This window comes from Oncorhynchus tshawytscha, linkage group LG12 (assembly GCF_018296145.1).
Source record: "Oncorhynchus tshawytscha isolate Ot180627B linkage group LG12, Otsh_v2.0, whole genome shotgun sequence".
Lineage (NCBI taxonomy): Eukaryota > Metazoa > Chordata > Actinopteri > Salmoniformes > Salmonidae > Oncorhynchus > Oncorhynchus tshawytscha.
In genome coordinates this window covers 69,323,933-69,336,805 of record NC_056440.1, presented here as the reverse complement: position 1 = coordinate 69,336,805, position 12,873 = coordinate 69,323,933, and the positions used below count along the sequence as shown (strand labels likewise).

General features: G+C 40.9%; 1 protein-coding gene across 1 annotated transcript in view; it reads right to left on the bottom strand.

Moving 5' to 3' along the window:
- LOC112263818 (vitamin D 25-hydroxylase-like) overlaps positions 1–5,782 on the bottom strand; it is a 35,426-nt gene extending 29,644 nt beyond the window's left edge. The window contains exons 1-3 of the mRNA XM_024440434.2: positions 5,400–5,782; positions 3,389–3,530; positions 2,547–3,179 (exon numbers count right to left, since the gene is read on the bottom strand). Coding sequence (XP_024296202.2) covers positions 2,547–3,179; positions 3,389–3,530; positions 5,400–5,639 — 1,015 coding nt within the window. The 5' untranslated portion in view covers positions 5,640–5,782. The remainder of the gene's footprint in view (positions 1–2,546; positions 3,180–3,388; positions 3,531–5,399) is intronic.
- Between the last annotated feature and the right edge of the window lie 7,091 nt (positions 5,783–12,873).

Genomic DNA, 12,873 nt, shown 5'->3' with positions numbered 1-12,873 from the left:
CAAGGTCCTGGAGTGGCCTAGCCAGTCTCCAGATCTCAACCCCATAGAAAATCTTTGGAGGGAGTTGAAAGTCTGTGTTGCCCAGCAACAGCCCCAAAACATCACTGTTCTAGAGGAGATCTACATGGAGGAATGGGCCAAAATACCAGCAAGAGTGTGTGAAAACCTTGTGAAGACTTCCAGAAAACTTTTGACCTCTGTCATTGCCAACAAAGGGTATATAACAAAGGATTGAGATAAACTTTTGTTATTGACCAAATACTTATTTTCCACCATAATATGCAAATAAATTCATAAAAAATCCTACAATGTGATTTTCTGGAGAAAAAAAATCTCATTTTGTCTGTCATGGTTGAAGTGTACCTATGATGAAAATTACAGGCCTCTCATCTTTTTAAGTGGGAGAACTTGCACAATTGGTGGCTGACTAAATACTTTTTTGCCCCACTGTATCTAGTCCTCCCATTTGAAGATATCATATGTATTTGGACACATTCACTTATAGTGTATTAAAGAGGTCTAATGTTTAGTATTTGGTCCCGTATTTCTAGTACGCAATGACTACATCAAGCTTGTGACTACACACTCGTTGGATGCATTTGGAGTTTGGTTTGGTTGATTTTGGGTTATGAATGATGGATGATGACTGGAGTAATTTGATTTCTAATTCATGATATCCATAATCATGGTAGCATCCACATTAATGTAGCTGTGTTCAAAAACACATTTTATTCTTGCTTACAATAAAAGTCTCTACAAAATTACATAATACATTGTCCACCATTCACTTCCTATTGGGCCAAGCATAATCCGAAACACAACCAAAACAAGCTGTAAATGCATCCAACAAGTGTTTAAAGTCACAGCTTGATGTAGTCATTGTGTGCAAGGAATATGGGACCAAATACTACATTATTTACTACATTAAAACACCATAAGTGAACTTGTCCAAATACTTATGACATCTTCAAATGTCATAACTACATTAGCTACATGCTTTCATTTCTAAACGGTAAAACAGATATATATATATATATATATATATATATATATATATATATATATATATATATATATATATACCCTCAAATAAAAGGTGACATTCTGTACTGTCACCTAATATTAAATATTTGTTCTCAAATCTAAAATGGTTGTCACATTCTGACCCTAATTATTGTGTTAATTGTTTGTTTTAGTTGGTCAGGACGTGCGTTGGGTGGGCATTCTATGTTTTGTGTGTCTAGGTTGTTTTTCTGTGTTCGGCCTAGTATGGTTCTCAATCAGAAGCAGGTGTCGTTAGTTGTCTCTGATTGAGAATCATACTTAGGTAGCCTGGGTTTCACTGATTGTTTGTGGGTGATTGTTTCCGTGTCTGTGTTTGTTTCACCACACAGGACTGTTTCGGTTTTCACATTTATTGTTTTGTATTTGTGTAGTGTTCTCGGTTATCGTCTTTATTAAAGATGTTTAACACTAACCACGCTGCGTTTTGGTCCTCCTCTCCTTCAGCGGAAGAAAACCGTTAAGTATAGAGACACATTTACAATTGTAGCTTCACTGTCCGAGGGGAGGGAGTGTATACCTTTGTACAGTTGAAAGAAAAAAATCTATACCTTAGTTATCTAACGTATGCAAATAAAAGTTGCTGTATATTATGGCTTGGAGAAAGGTTAAATAAAGACAAGGCAAGTCCCTTTACTGGACACCAGAGGAGAAGAGGAGAAAAAAAGACCAAGGATGACCTGTTAGCGAACCGTTGAAACTGAGCTTAATCTCCGGAATAGGCCTCATCTGAAAAAAGATGAATAGAACAGGACAGGAAGAGATGGAGGGACGTTGTGGAGGTTTTATGCAACACATAACATGATGAGACCTAAGTAAGGACAAGGCAGGGTGCTGTGAGGCCTTAGTATGGACAAAGCAAGGTGCTATGAGGCCTGAATGAGGACAGGGCAGGGTGCTATGAGGCCTGAGTAAGGACAAACCAGGGTGCTATGAGGCCTGAATGAGGACAGGGCAGGGTGCTATGAGGCCTGAGTAAGGACAAGGCAGGGTGCTATGAGGCTTGAGTAAGGACAAGGCAGGGTGCTATGAGGCCTGAGTAAGGACAGGGCAGGGTGCTATGAGACCTGAGTAAGGACAAGGCAGGGTGCTATGAGGCCTGAGTAAGGACAAGGCAGGGTGCTATGAGGCCTGAGTAAGGACAAGGCAGGGTGCTATGAGGCCTGAGTAAGGACAAGGAAGGGTGCTATGAGGCCTGAGTAAGGACAAGGCAGGGTGCTATGAGGCCTGAATGAGGACAAGGCAGGGTGCTATGAGGCCTGAGTAAGGACAAGGCAGGGTGCTATGAGGCCTGAAAGAGGACAAGGCAGGGTGCTATGAGGCCTGAGTAAGGACAAGGCAGGGTGCTATGAGGCCTGAATGAGGACAGAGCAGGGTGCTATGAGGCCTGAGTAAGTACAAGGCAGGGTGCTATGAGGCCCGAGTGTGGACAAGGCAGAGGACTTGATGCTGAGGCCTACTGTGCTATAAAGCAGCACACTGACCTTGAATGTTGGGGTAGAGGGCCATGTAGAGCATAGCCCAGCGTAGGGTGTTGGTGGTGGTCTCCGTGCCTGCGATGATGAGCTCGCCCACAGAGTAGATTAGGTTCTCCCTGGAATACGGGGTGCCCAAGTCGCCAGCACACTTGTCCAACTTGTTCAGATAGTCATCGATGTAGTGGCGTGGGAAGTTGCTCACTCTGCCCTTCGAGAAGCGCCTGATGATCTGCTCCAGGAAGTTATAGACCTTGGCTGCGTTGCGGAACAGCTTCTGGTGCTTTCCGAAGGGGAGGTACTCGATCCATGGGAATGCGTTATAAAGGAAGGCCCAGCCACTGACGGCCAGCTCCACATTCTCACTGAAGATCTCGATCATGTGCTGGAAGTCACAGTTGTCGTACGTGAAACGCTCGCCAAAGATGATGAGGTTGGTGATGTTGGACACAGCATTGGTCACCAGGTGCTTTGGGTTAAAGGGTTTCCCTTTGTGTTTGTCGATGGCATCCACGAAAAACATGCACTCTTCCAAGATCTTCTGGTCGATGGGCATTTGAAAACTTCCAAAGTAACGAAAGGAGTTGCTGGCCAGTTGACGATGTTCAATCCATCCGTTGCCAAATTTAGCATTCAGAAGTCCTGAGAAGGAAGATATTGAGATTAGTTCTGAGCATGGGTGAAGATATTAAATATTATTCTCAGGATAGGTGGACCTATTTTCATGTCAATACCATCAAATAGCCTAGAGTTCGATAACACCAAGCTTGTATTTGCATATAATAACTAATAACAATATAACAATGTCATAACGTCCATATTCAGAATACATTAATAACTGACTTTCTTACCTCCCATTTTGGTCATTTTCATAAATAAAGGCAGAGATGGCCGGTCAGAAAAGACATCAGCCTGGTGGTACAGGCATTCTCTGATGGCATCATATCCATTCAAAACCACTGCTGAGTAGCCTCCCAAATCAAGACTGAAAATCTGAGATAAAATACTTGAATAAATAGACATCCAATTTTTTTAAGTAGACTATAGTCCAGTATGACATAACATCTAAACTGCAAATGATCTAAAATCAGCAAAAAAAGAAACATCCCTTTTTCAGGACCCTGTCTTTGAAAGATAATTAGTAAAAATCCAAATAACTTCACAGATCTTCTTTGTAAAGATTTTAAACACTGTTTCCAATGCTTGTTCAATTAACCATAAACAATTCATGAACATGCACCTGTGGAACAGTCGTTAAGACACTAACAGCTTACAGACGGTAGGCAATTAAGGTCAGTTATGAAAACTTAGGACACTAAAGAGGCCTTTCTGCTGACTCTGAAAAACACCAAAAGAAAGATGCCCAGGGTCCCTTCTCATCTGTGTGAACGTGCCTTAGGCATGCTGCAAGGAGGCATGAGAACTGCAGATGTGGCCAGGGCAATAAATTGCATTGTCCATACTGTGAGACGCCTAAGACAGCGCTACAGGGAGACAGGACAGACAGCTGATCATCCTAGCAGTGGCAGACCACGTGTAACAACACCTGCACAGGATCGGTACATCCAAACATCACACCTGCGGGACAGGTACAGAATGGCATCAACAACTACCGAGTTACAACAGGAACGCACAATCCCTCCATCAGTGCTCAGACTGTTCGCAATAGGCTGAGAGAGGCTGGACTGAGGACTTGTAGGCCTGTTGTAAGGCAGGTCCTCACCAGACATTGCCGGCAACAACGTCGCCTATGGGCACAAACCAACTGTCACTGGACCAGACAGGACTGGCAAAAAGTGCCCCTCCTTGAGGACATTTTTTTTTTTTTGCTGAGTTTATTAGGCTAGTCCAAAAATAGGAAAGTAGCCCTCACTCTATTTGCCGAGGCATGCTGACTAAGCGGACATTCGCCATTTTTTAGAAACCCTGCTAGCGCAGCTGGAGCCTGCCATAAATTTGCGAATAGTGAGCCTCTTTTGTTCAGTTTTCTGAGCTTTTTTATAGGCTGACGCAAGACATAGGGTCAAGAATTGAGCGTCCACCCTAACTAACCTTTGACACACTTAGGAATTATGGTATGTGTGTGTTCCGGATTGTTCCTTATTATTATTCGACCATGCTGGTCATTTATGAACATTTGAACATCTTGGCCATGTTCTGTTATAATCTCCACCCGGCACAGCCAGAAGAGGACTGGCCACCCCACATAGCCTGGTTCCTCTCTAGGTTTCTTCCTAGGTTTTGGCCTTTCTAGGGAGTTTTTCCTAGCCACCGTGCTTCTACACCTGCATTGCTTGCTGTTTGGGGTTTTAGGCTGGGTTTCTGTACAGCACTTTGAGATATCAGCTGATGTACGAAGGGCTATATAAATAAATTTGATTTGATTTGATTTGATATTTATTTTTTTACCTTTATTTAACATGGCAAGCCAGTTAAGATCAAATTCTTATTTATTATGACTGCCTACCGGGGAACAGTGGGTTAACGGCCTTGTTCAGGGACAGAACGACAGATTTTTACCTTGTCAACTCTGGATTCGATCCAGCAACCTTTCGGTCACTGGCCCAATGCTCTAGCCACTAGGCTACCTGCCGCCCCATTACAAATTTTATTTCGCACAGTTTTTTCACCAGTGAAATTAAAGCGACTTTGAGATTCTGTTCTGGAATGAAAAGCGCTATATAAAATACATCTATTGTAATGCAAAATTAATAAATGAACACTCAACAGGCTAAACCGCAAGAGTTAAACCGGTTTGAGCAAAAGAAGAGTAGCCTACATGGGGGTGCACACAAGTAGCCAACACAAAAAAATGCCTAGGTTTAGTCAAGCCACTTTGACACAATAATTTAAGTACCGTACCTGCCCATGGATTTCACTCTGTTTCTTCATAAAGACGTGCGGTTCTGTTGCTAGAGACATAATGTTCCCTATGACAGGGATAGGTGACGGTCCAGGAGGGAATCCTCGGGGTCTCCTCTGCTTCACAAGCTGCCGGATCAGCAAAAGAACAATAAGGGAAATAAATAAACTACACAGACCTAAGAAAGCCTGTCCATGCGACAATTCTGAGACTAGAGATGATAACTGAATTAATACCATTTTTCTATCTCTAACTTTGCTTTCTAGACTAAGCTCTCCTCTGTGAAAGAGTTATGTAGGCTATATCATCTTGCACATGTTTATATTCCCTGCCTCTACCCAATAGGATGCTTCTCCCTCTACAAGGAAAATAGTTATGTAGGCTATATCATCTTGCACATGTTTATATTCCCTGCCTCTACCCAATAGGATGCTTCTCCCTCCACAAGGCAAAGATTGGCTGGAAGTTTAGCTGTAATGACTATCGATGAACTTTGATCAGCCTTCGATCAATTCTAGCAATCAACAAATCGTGATTCTGCTATTTCTGAGGATTTGATTTCCCAATGATGATTTCTGACCATTTGTTGACATGCAGCATAACTTGCCGGCCAGCTGGCACCACACAGATCAAATTGGTAATTTAAAAGCTTTATTTCGTCACCGCGGATCCAGCTTGGTCTCATAGACTAGACATATCATAGTAAACGAAACCCCCGGGACACTCAAAACAGCATGATATATTACATTTGTTTCGGTTACATAATCCAGAATTTTACTTAAGGCAAAAACAAAAGTCAGAGTAGATAATTAGCAACTTTGCAACTACTTTTCAACTAGCATGTTAGCTAACCCTTCCCCTTAACCCTAAGCTTTAACCTAACTCCTAACCCTAACGTTGGCATTAGCCACCTAGCTAAAGTTATCCGCAACAAGTTGGAATTCATAACATGTCATATGTGTTGCAAATTCGTAACATATTGCATGCATTGCAATTCGTAACATATCATACGAATTGTAATTCGTAACATATCATATGAAATGGATGATGGAGAGTGACAAATTAATAGATACCATACCAAACCTAACATATCATACTAATTTGTGTGTCTTGGAATACGTTTTTTTATTTTTATGTGTTACGTCTACCGCTGAGTCCAAATTGGCTGATCCCATTGTCATATCATACTTTCTATGTGAGTGTCTTATATCTAGACAAATTGCATTGTGCAGTCAAAGCAAGGTTCATGTTTGATTGATTCAAGAGAGCTATTTCTATAACTCATAGCCTAATGCTGTATAATAATAAAATACAATATTTATTTCAAATTCATGTGAAATAACACAGTTATAACAGTTATAACACATAGGCCTAACCTATAACACAATTTTAAAAGACCTAGGTCACGGGGTAAAACATGTCCTTGTCTGCATTAGGATATATACTGTAGTTCACCCTATACCGTGTTGTTGCATTAGGATATAAACTTCACCCTATACTGTGTTGTTGCATTAAGATATATACTTCATCCTATACAGTGTTGTTGTATTAGGATATAAACGTTGCCATATACTGTGTTGTTGGAACACCCTACAATCAGTAGGATACAAGAATAGATCAATCACTTTCTTTACAATTGTGCCATTCTGTCTGGGCTGTATTTCTTTTGGTAGGCTAAACCAGCACCCGTATGTAGTCTGGGTTGTACATTAAGAGTATTACAATATAAAGATGATTGTCTTTCCCCAAGTGTCCCACTTTAGTGTCAGTCATTAAAGCAAACAACTTGCAACTTGCAAGCAAATGTGTAGAATGTCTCTGTCATATCATGTAAAACAATCACAAATTATTACAATAGCAATGCGTGTGCTATATGGCACATTTCTTCCTACTCGATGCACTATAATGAACCTTGTCGCAGCCCTTTGGAGGATCGAGAGAACCTGAGGACATTTCCAGTGGTGTATAGTAATTAAGTAAAAATACTTTAAAGTACTACTTAAGTAGTTGTTTTGGGTATTTGTAGTTTACATTACTATTTATATTTTTGACAACTTTTACTACATTACATTATTAAAGAAAATATTGTACTTTTTACCCCATACATTTTCCCTGACAACCCAAAGTACTCGTTACATTTTGAATGCTTAGCAGGACAGAACATTTTTCTAATTCACCCACTTATCAAGAGAACATGTGGTCATCCCTACTGCCTATGGTCTGGCGGACTCACTAAACACCAATACATTTAAAAATGGTGCCGTCTGCTTTGCTTAATATAAGGAATTTGAAATGATTTATACTTTTACTTCTACTTTTGAGACATAAGTATATTTTAGCAATTACAATAACTATTGATACTTACTCAAGTAGTATTTTACTGGGTGACTTTCACTTTTACTTGAGTAACTTTCTATGAAGGTATCTTTACTTTTACTCAAGTATGACAATTGGGTACTTTTTCCACCACTGCAAGTCTCCAACAGGTCACGTTGGGGTGTGGAAGGAAAGCCTACTCAGCCATTTCAATGAAATACCACACATTTCTCCAGTTGTGTGTCTTAGGCCCTGCAGATAGCAGTGGAGGTTGTGAAAGGGTCTAGAACATATACGAAACCTTCCTGCAACCACCATGGCGCTATTGTGATGGCTAAAGGAAACACAGGCTACATCCCAAATGGCACCCTATTCCTATTATAGTGCACTACTTTTGAGCAGGGCTCTGGTTAAAAATAGTGCACTATATAGGGAATAATGGTGCCATTTGTAAAGAAGCACAGTGTCTGAGGTGGATTCAGAACATCACTCCCTGGTGGCATCAGACAGGACAGGACTGGTCAGGACTGGTTCAGGGTTGTCACAGTCATCATAGCATGGGAATAATTCAAACCCTCTTATAGAGTTATCCTCTCATGCATTATGCTACACAAACTTTCCTCTTCCAGTTGTAGTTGACCTGGTTTGATTTGACTCACCTTTATGCTCTGTCCATAGGCTACTGGCAGAAATGAAGGAAATGAAATGGAATCATTAATTAAGCTGTGCCTGTTCACTAATCACACACATAAACACAGATCTGGGCCTGTATTTATAAAGCATCTCAGAGACAGGAGTGTCGATCCAGAATCAGGTACCTCCTGTCTATGTCAATACCGACCCTTTGATCCAGATTTGGGCTCATATTCATAAAGCATGCCAGCTTTTTGAATATGGGCCCAAATCTGGATCAAATAATAGTGTGCCCGTTGATTCTGGAGGTCTTCTGTATCGACTGCCTGTCCACTCAGTGTGTGGTGACTTGCTCCTCATTAGTACCAGTGATGTCTGTTTACCCAGCCAGACATTCCTTCTTGTTGAGGCAGCTGGCAGAGATGCTTATTTTTTCTCCAAATGTAACAAACTGGTCTCCCCAGACCTCGCCCAATGATTTGGATTTGTTATCACTACTTAATGAGGACATTCAAGGAACTGCTTTTCTACTTCCTGCCAGCCCCTCAGATACAACAAACTGTCCAGGAAGCATTTTACACATCAATCAAAGACATCATTGAATTAAGTTGTTCTCACTGTTGAATGGAAATGTCCACTTGTGACTGTGTTGGGAAGGGCAGACCAACAGATCTTGTGTTTACTGGAAATCAGCCTTACTGCATGAATACTGTAGGCACAACGTCAAATATGTTGACAAGTTTTGTTCAAGCATCTTTTTAACAGATGTTTAAATATAACCTCATCGACCATTATATACATCAGCAACCTTAAGTTTGTCATTTATTGCAGCTACTTAGGTGTAAAACAGAAACTCATTCTGAGATCGTTTTCTCCAGATGACTTGTCATTGTTATCTATTTAAGCAATAAGGCATGAGGAGGTGTGGTATGTGGCCAATATACCACAGCTAAGGACTGTTTTTAAATGCGACGCAATGCAGGGGGCCTGTATACAGCCCTTAGCCATGTTATATTGGCCATATACCACACTACAAGCATTTCGCTACACCCGCAATAACATCTGCTAAACACTTGTATGTGACAAATAACATTTGATTTGATTTGATATACCACAAACCCCCGAGGTGCCTTATTGCTATTATAAACGGGTTACCAACGTAATTAGCAGTAAAAATAAAGGTTTTGTCATCCCCTGGTATACAGTCTGATATACCACAGCTGTCAGCTAATCAGCATTCAAGGCTCGAACCACCCAATTTATAATTAAGCAATAAGGCCAGAGAGGGTGTGGTATATGGCCAATATACTACTGCTAAGGGCTGTTCTTACGCACAACGAAACGCAGAGTGCTAGGACACAGCCCTTAGCCGTGATATATTGGCCGTTTATCACAAAACCCTGAGGTGCCTTATTTATATTAAAAACTGGTTATCAGTGTAATTAGAGCAGTACAAATAAATGTTTTGTCATACCAATGGTAGACGGTCTGATATACCACAGCTTTCAGCCAATCAGCATTCATGTTCGAACCAACCAGTTTATAATCACACTTATACAATGGTGGGTCTAATCCTGAATACTGATTGGTTAAAAGCGCATTCCAGCCAGTGTCTATTCCATAAGTTACCAATAAACCTAGGACATTCAAATGCCTATTTACTCTGTTACATCTGACTGTACAATCCACTGTCTCTTCAGCCCAGCCAGGCAAGTTATAAACTTGATCTCCACTATAAAAAGCATCTAGACATTATCTCACATTTAGTTTTCAACAGCATAGATTTCTATAAACCTTACTGTCTTGCAACATTGTTTAAATATTCAAATTCAATCTCCAGCTGTCCCATAGTAATGAACGTGTTGGGGTCGGGAGGAGACAGGTAGTCAGCGTTTCTCAGCCAGTCGAAATCAGGAATCAGCTGGCATCATTTTTATGGATATATACAAATAAATGTTAATTGAAAATAGGTGAAACTAAACAAAGTGCAGCTAATTTGCGGTCTTTACAGCTTCAGTGTTTGAAGTGATTGTGTTAGCTGTGTTGTTGGCTAACATGTCAAGCGAAATCACGCCTCATTAGCTCAGTGTTATGGATGTATCCAAATAAATATCACTAGAAAAGAGCTTAAACAAATGCAAATGCAGCTACTGTTGTTATTATTTTTGATGTGACTGTAAGTTAGCCGTAGTTGTCTAGCTAGCAAGCAAGGGATAAGAACGTTGCCAGCCAGATTGGCAATGGAACAAACTACTGGGTCACGTCCATAGATACTGAACAAAAACACTGAACGCTTGCGTCAGGTCTCAGGCAACCGAACCAATAGAACAAACAACCAGCCGGCTTGGGTAGCAACCCTAGATTTGTGTAGGGACTATATCTTGGGGAAGGATGAAATAGTATGAATAAATAAATAATAATTATTATTTGAATGTCATAGGTTTAGAAGTGTGATTATCCCTAGCGAGGATATATTGGCCCTTGAAGCCGGTGTTTTGTCGATATATTGGCACTGTTTGCCGAACACCAGTGCCAATATATCCTCCAAACACTGGCTTATGTTTTCATACAAGTTCATGCTTCCACAAGATATAGTCCCTACACAAATCTAGGGTTGCTCCCCAAGCAGGCTTTTGTTCTATCGGTTTCGTCGCTAAAGACGCTACCAGTTGAATAACAGCACAGTAGCTGCATTTGCTGTGCAATAGTAATAAACGAATTTGAATATTGAAACAATATTGCAAATGTTGGAGAGACAGACAGCAAGATTTATACAACTCTCCGCTGTTGAAAACTAAATGTTAATCTAAAAGAAATATGAGAAAATCTCTAGATGCTTTTTATAGTGGAGATCAAGTTTATAAATTGCTTGGCTGGGCTGATGAGACAGTGGATTGTGCAGTCAGATGGAACCGAGTAAATAGTTAACGTTATAGATTTAGCGGGTGGTAACTTGTGAAATAGACACTGGCTGTAATACGGTTTTAACCAATCAGCATTCAGGATTAGGCCCACCCGTTGTATAATGTCTTCTGTTATATTATGTTGTCTTCTATTGTATTCTATGTTATTATGTTATGTTCCATTGTCTTCTATTGTCGTCTGTTATATTATATTCTTCTGTTCTTCTATTCTTCTATTGACTTCTATTGTCTTCTTTTGTCCACAACCCAGCTCTAGTCAGCTACTCCCATAGGACTATGCACCCATGACTCACAATGACACAAACAATAATGTAATTTAATAAATCTAAATATTATTAATACAAATATAAAAATCTGCTGTTTGGTTCTCACAAGTATAATTTTAGCACCGGCAATTAACTGGGTTCTCCTCATTATGCCACAGGAGAAGAGAGCCTGCCCAGCCCCATGCAGAGAGAGCTGCCATGGCCAGGCCAGGTCAGAGAGGTGGCAGTATCCTGAAGTGTGATCACACAGAACAGAAGAGCTCTGATTGATGGGTAACCTATGCTCTGTGATTACATCTCATTTCCTTAATGTCCCAGCAAGGATGCACAGTGCAAACTTTGTTGCTTCCGCCAGAGATGAGGTAAGTTGCATTTCAAAGTGGATTTTAGATAACATCCATCCAATTCCCTAGCGAAGCCCTGACAGGACAGCCAGGTCAAGTGTACATGTTTAAGTCTGTAATCCCTGTGTCACCACAGTCTCCAGGTGGTCAAACCTTCCATGGAGAGCATCAAGTGGCAGAAGCTTGTGTCAGTCTCCAGTCTTTATTCCATGTAATCAAACATTGTCAATTCCCTACTTTTTGTAGGAGATGCTTAGCCTGCGCTACAGTATGTATTGAGTGCCATTAATGTTTGCATTCAGACACGTATGATACAGTCTCATTCTTTGACATTGAAATTATCTTTCCTATTTTGGCATTGATATTGTATTCCAATACCATAGTGTGGTATTGATTTGGGAGGCATAATGAATGTGTTTCTGTCATCTCAACACCCTTTAAATAGATACAGCTAAGCTTATTTACAGTACAGTGCATCATGTCACATGTCAGTGTTCCCTCCCTCTCTGTTCAGATAAGACAATGATTGTCTGTCTCCTGATATAACTTACACCAGGTTGATGCACCGTGAGATACTCTGACCAAAATAGATTGGAAAGGTTACTGTATTGAATTGAAAGTTAGAAACGGGGAACAGAAAGTTGAGGTAGGGACTGAGATGATCCATAGATATGTGGTCATGCTGCATCTGTTCTCTTATAGTTAGGCCTTTATTCTGGAGTGGCAATTAATTATAGTCAGGCAAGCCTGTACGCCTACACAACCGCAGTTTCCGCTGTCTCCGGGAGCACCGAGGGGGGTGGACCCTGGCTCTGTCCAATTTCCCTGATTTAGTGGCTCCGTCATAGGCCCGGCACTCTGTTCAATAGCACTAAAAGCCTCATCCACACTAATGGGGTTCCTCCGTGACGCAAAAGAAGACTCTTGGGCAGGATGCTTTACGATACCTTACCCAATAATGTAAAGTAAGGGGAACAAGATGATGCCCAG